This window comes from Meles meles, chromosome 8 (assembly GCF_922984935.1).
Source record: "Meles meles chromosome 8, mMelMel3.1 paternal haplotype, whole genome shotgun sequence".
NCBI lineage: Eukaryota > Metazoa > Chordata > Mammalia > Carnivora > Mustelidae > Meles > Meles meles.
In genome coordinates, this window is record NC_060073.1 from 56,108,468 (window position 1) to 56,117,633 (window position 9,166).

Below are 9,166 nucleotides of genomic sequence, written 5' to 3' on the forward strand. Positions count from 1 at the left end.
TTTTCTTCACAGTGCCATATTAATATTGCTTTATAGCATTTTGTTGGCAAGGATATTGAAGTTCAAAGAGCTCTAAGTGAAATTGTCAGGTAAATCTTCCAAGCAAGGCCAGAACCTGAATTTAAATACAGATCTTATGACTCCAAGTTAGTTTCTCTTGCTACTAGATACTGATGAAATACCAGATTATTTCAAGACATGAACTTCTTCTGACATGTGAATGAAGAGAAACTCCATGTGGAAAGAAATTATTCAAGGCAGTTACTGGGGCCACACATTTTTGCAAACCTTTTTCTCCCTTTAGGAATTTTGTAGTATCACTGTAGTTTAAATGTGAGTATTATGTTTTGTTTTGCTTTGTATTCTTCTTGTGACAAAGTAGAGATATTTTTAAAAGCTTTGAACTATGCCTTCCAGTAGGTGTACAGATAGGAGAAATGGGGGAAATATAGTGTGATTGGCCTATGTGGGAGCGCTGGAGTTTTAAAAAAATATTTCCAGTGTTTACTTCTGCTTTGACCTTATTATTATTTCCCTTAAATGTCATGGAAAATGTTCCTGGTGCAAAATGTCAATAACCTTTAGGGTTAAGCATCCTTAGTACCCGCTCTCTTATCCGTTTTGTCCTAACTCCATAGATAACAGGGTTAAGAGCAGGGGGAACAACCACGTACAGATTGGCCAGAAGAATGTGGATGTAATGAGGGATGTTGTGGCCGAAGCGGTGTGTCATGAAGGAGAAGAGTGCTGGCAGGTAGAAAGCTAACATGACACAGACATGGGAGCCACATGTGCTGAGTGCCTTGAGCCGGGCATCCCAGGAGGGGAGGTGGAAGACTGCCCGGAGGATTTGGACATAGGAGAACCCAATCACAGAAAGATCAATGTATCCTACTGAAAAAGCAATCAAGCCATAGACAATATTGACCCTAATATTGGCACAAGCCAACTTTGCCAAGCCCATGTGTTCACAGTAGGTGTGCAGGATAACCCGGACACCACAGAAAGGCAATCTCAGGATGAGAAATATGAATGGAGTTACAAACACCAAGGTCCTGGCTATGATGACTATGCTCAGGATAGCTATCACCTTATTGGTGAGGATCATGCTATATCTCAGAGGGGTGCAGATGGCAATATAGCGATCTATAGCCATGACTGTCAGCACCACAGACTCCAGGCCAGTACATATATGGATAGTGTACATCTGTGTGATGCAAGCACCAAACTCAATCTCCCTGAGATTGAACCAGAAAATGCCCAGCATCTTAGGGATGGTGGCTGTGGAGAGGCCAAGGTCAGTACAGGCCAACATGGCCAGGAAATAAAACATGGGTTGGTGGAGGCTGTGTTCAGTCTGGATCACAAATAGGATAGTGATATTCCCCAGGAGTGCTATCAGATACACTGCAAAGAAGGGGAAGCCAATCCAGAGGTGTACATCTTCAAGCCCTGGAATCCCCACCAGAAGGAAGGAGGGAGGGTGGAACTGTGTATTGTTGGAACACAGCATATCGCTGGGAGTTGGTTATAGACACATTTCTTGCAGGACTTTTCTTGATTCCAGAGAGAGACCCTGGCTTCTTTCATAGCATGTTGACTATTTTCTGGAGAAACAGAAAATCCATTCTTTAATTCCACAATATAGCAGAGGAAACCTAGAGAGGCAATATGAGGCACAGTTAAAAAGACACTCTCACTTCAAAGTATTTGTCTGACCTACATAAAAAGTCATGTAGAACATTTCCAAATACAGCAAATTCCTGCATGTCTCCCATCTTTCTTCCCTTCAGTCTTTAAGGAAGAACCTGCACATGGCAAATATTTATTATTATTTGTGTCTGTTAATCAGGATATAAAGCATAAACAAGGTGTGTGTGTGTGGGTGTGTGTGTGTGTGTGTGTATGCACATATGTAAAATATCACAGGACTGAGAATGAGATGGATGGTTCAGGGAAATGATACTTGCAAAGCAGACCTGAAAAATTAAGGAGATGCTATGTGGGAGGGAATCCCGTAAATGTGGAGGACTGGGTAGCTGGTGTTTGGATCTGAGGTAAGGAATGGAATTAAGAAATTTAGACACATTGGGAGACCATTATGTGATTCTAGTGAAGTAATACCCCTCCTAGAACTACCAAGTCTTATCACTCACTGGGTTGTATTATGTTCCCATTCCTGAAGAGTTTAACATTGGTTGTGCCCAGAAATTTTAAAGGGCCTTTTGTGGTTTTTAAACTTCTTTTCTGCCTTCTTCACACTATATTATATTGATGGATAATCCTTCATGCAGCCTGGATAGTGATGAGATGTCTGTCTTTCCTAAAGTTAGAGCAATACCAAGGCCAGTTACTTGCCTCAATTTGGGAATGGTGTAGGTTATATTAGTGCTACAGCTAGTTTCCCTGATACAGTGATGGAAGCTAATGTTTTGAAGTTGGCAGCGAGCTTGTTTACTATAATAGTGGAATCCAACTGGTGTGCCTTGTGGTTGACTCAGGTTGTTACTGGCCCTGTACCATGGACGTAATCTATAACATGGTAGATCCTGTGGGATTATCAGACGTGTGCAACCATTAGAAACTGTGCTGTTACTGGATATATTCTGTGTGGTGCGCTGAGTCATGGGTGGGATACCTACAAGGACTGGGCTTTTTGCGTGTTAGGCAGTGCTACATCTAAGGCAGTGCTGCATGTCTTGCCTTTGTATTTTTCTGAGTGCAATGGGTTCTAATATGGTGGTACCAGTTTTAAAGAATAAATTTCTCATGACATGGCTTCTTGAGAGGCCTCAAGAACTGCTGTGGATATGTCATTTGGATTGGCATTTGCTAATATTGTGTCTAATTAAAAAAAAAATAATGTACTATGGAGTTGCTTCCAAAGATGTGCTACAATCCTGCTGAAGGAGGGAAAATGTGTTATGAGGTGTTCACCCCCTTGGTTGTGTTGGTCCAGTTTTTTCCTTCTAATGGAGTCTGATCCCATGGAAGTCAGAACGCACACCATTCACCCCCTCCAATGACACTTAACTAGATTCACCTTTCTATGCACCTCTACTCCCTGTCTGATATTTCATCTGTCAGAGAATTAATGTCATTTTGCATTCTAATAAGAAGAAAAATAACTCAGGTTGTTATGAAGAAAAATGTCTGGCCAACATTATACACCAAGTACTTCCTCAGAGCTTTGCAAGTATTATTTTCTATAAAGGTTAAAACAGGTCTGACATTGGTACCACTATTGTCCCCACTTAAAAAGGAGGAACATGAGGCTCGGGCCAAAGGATTAAAAACTACATCCAAATCATACACTGTATGTTAATTAAGAAGAAACTACATCTGAATCAATAATTGCTTCTATTAATCATCAACTTTTAAAATATGTAAATTGGGAATGACAGCACTGATCATGTGGGCTGCTCTGAGAATTCAAAGTTGTAGACATGTGTCACCCCTACTCTGCCCTGCATAGATCCTACATAAATGTCAGCACTGAGGAGGAAGAGGTGGAGAAGGAGAAATATTTCCCGAGACCACCATTTTCTATGCCTCTTGCCACTTCCTGCCATTAATTTCCTATTACTTCTCATGCAATGTATTTCTTATTTCTATTAACATGTAACATCTTTCCAGTTACAAATATTAGAAAATTTTGAATAAGTTTTTATTCATTCTAAGTACTTCTAAAGACATTTGAAGACCATTGAGCCCTGCTGCTTCTGTTTTTGAAATTTATACACATTTGTATTTTTTAAAATTAATCTATTTATTTGTCAGAGAGAGAGAGCATGAGCAGAGGGAGCTGCAGGCAGAGGGAGAAGCAGACTTCTCACCTAGCTGGGACCCCAATGAGGGACTTGATCCCAGGACCCTGGGATCATGACCTGAGCCAAAGGCAGACACTTAAGTGACTGAGCCACCCAGGTGTCCCTGCATATTTATATTTATATCTACATTTTTATTCCTATTTTCTCCCTATTCTTATTTTTGTCGAGATACCTTGATTGACCAACATTGTGAAACTGACCTATTACTAAATTGTCTTACTTGGTTTTTCAGTTCTTGTGTTTCTTCCCATCTGATGCTTCTAGAGGACCAACCACAAATACCAATATGGTAATCATACCACTAAATGTGGAATGCAATTAGTATTAGTTAAAAATATTTAATTCCTCCATGGCTATTTTGAAAATTAAAGAAAAATAGAGGTTATATATCACAATAGTATTCATTAGGAAACCATAGAGAAAATTTTGTTGGTACAAAACTTAAACTACAGGGCTAACTGATTTAATCTATCAGCGAAATAGGAAGGAATAAGGAATATTTACCACAAGAATGCAATGGGAAAGAATTAGTGAAAGGAGCAAACTTGTGTTTAAGTTTAATTTTATGTATTCACTGGTTCCAATGACATAAACATGGGTCTCTGTGACATGCAGCTTCCAACCCAATGATTGTTATTTCTAACCTTAAGACCATTAGCTTGTTTTAGAAATTACATTTTCTAAAATGTTGTCTCTGGAGAATTGTATCGTTCAGTTATAGTTTTAAATTTCTTGTTTAGGGATTTGAATTTATTTACTAACATTGTCATAATTAGCCAATTATCTCATAATGATTTAAATGTTCTTGTCATAATTAAGCTGAACAACTGAAAAATTGTGTAGGTTGTCCTGTGAGTGAAGAAAATAATTTCTAGACTTAAAGTATTAGCTAGCTTCTCCTTTTTAGTGAATGCACAAATAAAATAAAAATTCTATTTTTATCAGATTCGTTATCATAAGCAAGTGAAATCTCTGTCCTCTAGGGACGTAAACTATGAACTATAAGCCAATTCTGACCCAGCACCTGCATTTGTAAATAAAGGTCTTTTTCAGAACATGAGCATTCCCATTAATTTGCATGTTTTCTAAGGCTGTTTCCACTGTACAATCACAGAACTGAGCAGTTGTGATCAAGACCTCTGGCCAACAAAGCTAAAAATTTGTATTTTCTCTCCCTTTAGAGAAAGTTTGCCCTCTCTGATCTATAAGAATAAAACCAGCAATAATGCCCTATGTGAAAAAAGTCAATTATTTTATAAAACAGCACCAAAGACTCTTAAACACTAACTCTGACCTACCTATGTAGTCTTCTTACCTCCACGCCTCAGTCAAACTGAACTTCAGATTTTTTTGCATAGTTTCATCTCCATGTCATGCTTCTTGTTTCTCCTGATGAGGAAATCTTCCCTACCAGCTCTAGTCAGCAAAATATTTCTTAGCCCAGATTTAGTGACATACCGTCCAGAGAGCCTTCCCCATCTGGCTTATTTCAGGAATATTCTTTTTGGTATTTTTCCAGAGGTCTATTTATCTGTCATGTTAATTATCACTGATTATCAGTGGTTCTTTAGCCATGTCCCTAGGCCAGGAGTATTGGCATCATCTGATAATTTGTTATAAATGCAAATTCTTAGACCCTACTCCAGATTCACTAAACCAGTAACTCTGGCGGTGGGGCCTAATAAATGCTAATGAACACTCCAGGTGATTCTGATGCTTGCTCCAGCCTGGAAAACTGGTAGATATCTACTACTGTAATAATTTCCTTGGGGTCAAAACTAATGTCAGATTTATATCCATAGTATCATGATACTTGATATAATGATAGGCAGTGATCATTAATTAGTGGAAGGCACTAATTACAAATGAAAGTTGAGTAGAAATAAGTCTTTCTTATTATTGTATGTAGTGTCTTGAATTCTATTGATACAGGTATAGCATGGTGTGCAGAAGGAGGTTTGTGTTCTGTAGGGAAATATATTTGTAAACAAGTCAATAAGGTAAGATTAATTCAAAAGAGAAATTGACCTTTCATGAGGTTGCATCTGACACCTCGATTGATACAATGGAACCTCTAGAGCTGGAATAGCCCTTCTAAGTTAACCCACAACGAGGCAAAGAAGCCAGTTATTTGTATTCCTGTGGTGTCTAGTCATTGGCCATAGGCTACCCTGTGTGATGGGGCACAACTTTGGATGAGGTAGTTCCTTCCAGAAAGGAGTGCATATGTGAACTCTCAGCATCTGATATCTCCAGCAGCTGAGAGATAGGGAGATAGGCCTTCAAAAGCAGATCTCAGAGGGATACCATAGTATATAGCTATAGATGGCACTATGCCTTTGTGCTCCCTTGGCCTTATCTTATACTTTAGCCTCGGGAAACTTAGTCTTTCCTTACTTATTTTTCTGCATTTGAGCTTCACATCTCACTTTGTCTTTTTCCTCTACTTACAAATGTTCTCCCTTTTCTATGGGTGGGATAAAACTTTAATTTGCAATTGGCTGTGGGTTGGGGGAAATCGGAGGCAGAGACAAACCATGAGAGACTGTGGACTCTGAGAAACAAACTGAGGGTTTTGGAGGAAAGAGGGAATTGGGGGTTGGGTGAGGCTGGTGGTGGGTATTACAGAGGGCACGTATTGCATGGAGCACTGGGTATGGTGCATAAACAATTAATTTTGGAACACTGAAACAAAATAAAATAGAATAGAATAAAATTTAAAAAAACTTGCTACTGGCTGTGGCTTGGAATAAAATTCATGTTTATCCCTAGTTCAACAAAAAATCCTTTGGTGATGCACTAGAAATAACGTTCACTCCCCAATGCAGCACGTATATGGACACACACACACACACACACACACACAGAGTTTAGTATATTGCAGTAAAGCTTACAAATTTTAGTCCTTTGCAAGTAACTACTGTTTGAGAATGCATGCTCTGATTTTTTTTTTTTTTTTTTCTGGATTTGAGACTGCATCTCATGCAGACCTTATAACTCCAGCTTTCCCATTGCCTGGAGACTAGAAATAACTAAAGATAGTAACTGGTTGTGGCATGGCTACAACCAAGGAGTGATAAATTCTTCATCTATTAACATCCTTCTCATCTTCATGAAATCTTCTCTCTTAGCTTTTATTTTCTTTTAATTTTTTTTCTCTTATGCATTCAGCTACACATCCCCTCAGCCATCTCTCACCAAAATGACTAGGAGGAGGAATGCCCAACAGAGGAAAAATTCAGAGACTGTGCCCTCTCCATAAGAGCTATTGGATATGCACATAAACAGAATGTCAGAAAGGGAATTCAGGCTAACAATTATCCAGACAATGGCTAGGCTGGAGAAAACCATTAATGACAAAATGAAATTGATTAGGGCAGAAGTGAAAGCTACCAGGGAAGATTTAACAATGCTATCAATGAGTTCTAATCTAATCTAAATTCTCTAGCAGCTAGGGTAACTGAGGAAGAAGATAGAATTAGTGATCTAGAGGACAAACTGATAGAGAAAAAGGATCAGGAGGAGGCCTGGAACAAACAGCTTAGAAGCCATGAAAACAGAATTAGGGAAATAAATGATGCTATGAAATGTTTCAACATCAGAATTATTGGAATTGCTGAGGGGAAGGAGAAAGAAAGAAGACTAGAGGATATAGTTGAACAAATTCTCCATGAAAATTTTCCCAGTCTGCTGAGGGTTTTGAAGAGTCGGGGGTGGGAGGTTGGGGAACCAGGTGGTGGGTAATAGGGAGGGCACGTATTGCATGGAGCACTGGGTGTTGTGCAAAAACAATGAATACTGTTATGCTGAAAAAAATAAATAAATTTAATAAAAAAAAATTTTTCCCAGTCTGGGGAATGGAACCAGCATTCATGTTCCAGAGGCAGAGGGGTCTGCCCCCAAGATCATAAGATCTAGAAAGACCTTGAGACACCTGATTGTGAAAATGATGAATCATAATTTTAGACAGGAGCTCTTGAAAGCAGCTAGGGGGAAAAGATTCATTACGTACAGAGGAAGGCCCATCAGAATAACGTCAGACCTGTCCACAGAAACCTGGCAAGCCAGAAAGGGCTGGAAAGATGTATTCAGGGCGCTAAATGAAAAGAACATGCAGCCAAGAATACTTTATCCAGCAAGACTGACATTCAGAATGGATGGAGAGATAAAGAGCTTCCAAGACTGGCAGGGTTTAAAAGAGTATGTGACCACCAAGCTGGCACTGCAATAAATATTAAGAGGGGTTCTATAAAAGAAGAAAGAACCCAAGACTGTCATTGAACTGAAATTTATGGAGACAATCTATAGAAACAAGGACTTCACAGTAAAGTGAATGTCAATAAAAATGTATCTCTTGATAATCACTCTCAACGTGAGTGGCCTAAACGTTCCCATAAAACAGCACAGGGTTACAGATTGGATAAAACAACAGGACTTTCTTGGCTTTTAAAACACTTCTTCCTTTTGTTTTCCTTCTAAGTTTCATAATACTCTTTGAAATGTGCTTATGCCCATCTTCCTCATTTTTCCTTTAAGCAGTATTTTGTCCTTGTCTGTAGGGTCTACTCGCCCAGGTGCCTCCTAAGGATGATTCCATTCATTGTTCTAACTGCAAGTGCTACATCTTTTCCTGGTGATTCTCAAAAATATGTTTCTACAAGATTTCTTTCCAAATTCTCTATATATCTCCAGGTACTTTACAAGATGTCTCTCCCACATATAACTGAGGCCCATCTTATCCAATAAGCTCTGTAGTAAGTTGGTCACCTCTACTCTGAAATCTTTTCTGCTCCTTTTCCCCAATTTTAGGTAATGGTGCTATATACACATTATCCCAGGCAAGAGATCTTGGAGACATCCTTTTCTTTTCTCTTCTCTCTATTCTCTCATGCTTCAGATTCAGTCATCAATTCCTGACAATTCTCCATTTGAACACAATTAGCTATAACTGGACAACTATGAGGTGCCTAGTATTAGTGCTTAAAGTACTGGGTGGCCCAAACCAAATCCAGACCCTGCTTTCATGGGTCATGTAGTCTGATGGGAGAGACCAATATTAATCAAATACATTTAAATAAGTGAAAAGTAATAATTTGGCTCAAAGAAGAGTCACTGAGCACTGCGAGCTTATTTAACCTGGCCAGGGTTCATAGAGAATGCTTTCCTGAGGAAGTGTTAACTCAATTGATAGCTGAAGGCTAAGAATCCAGTAATAGTAAGTGGAAGAAGGGAATAAGTGGAGAAAAATATTTCTAGTCAATGGGAAAGGTGGTGCAAAAAAATAGGAGTGATGGGATCCTGTAGGCCTTTGTGGTTAATTTCAAGTTTTTTTCTGT

At 39.0% G+C, this 9,166-nt stretch overlaps 1 protein-coding gene across 1 annotated transcript; it reads right to left on the minus strand.

Moving 5' to 3' along the window:
- Window positions 1-571: 571 nt before the first annotated feature.
- Window positions 572-1,513, minus strand: LOC123949243 (olfactory receptor 52E5). Its single transcript, XM_046016609.1, has one exon. The coding sequence runs from the start codon at window positions 1,511-1,513 to the stop codon at window positions 572-574; it is 942 nt and encodes a 313-aa protein (XP_045872565.1).
- Window positions 1,514-9,166: the final 7,653 nt, after the last annotated feature.

Excerpts from the sequence above, each read along its gene's own strand:
- LOC123949243 (XM_046016609.1), bottom strand. The coding sequence starts at position 1,513 with ATGCTGTGTTCCAACAATACACAGTTCCACCCTCCCTCCTTCCTTCTG.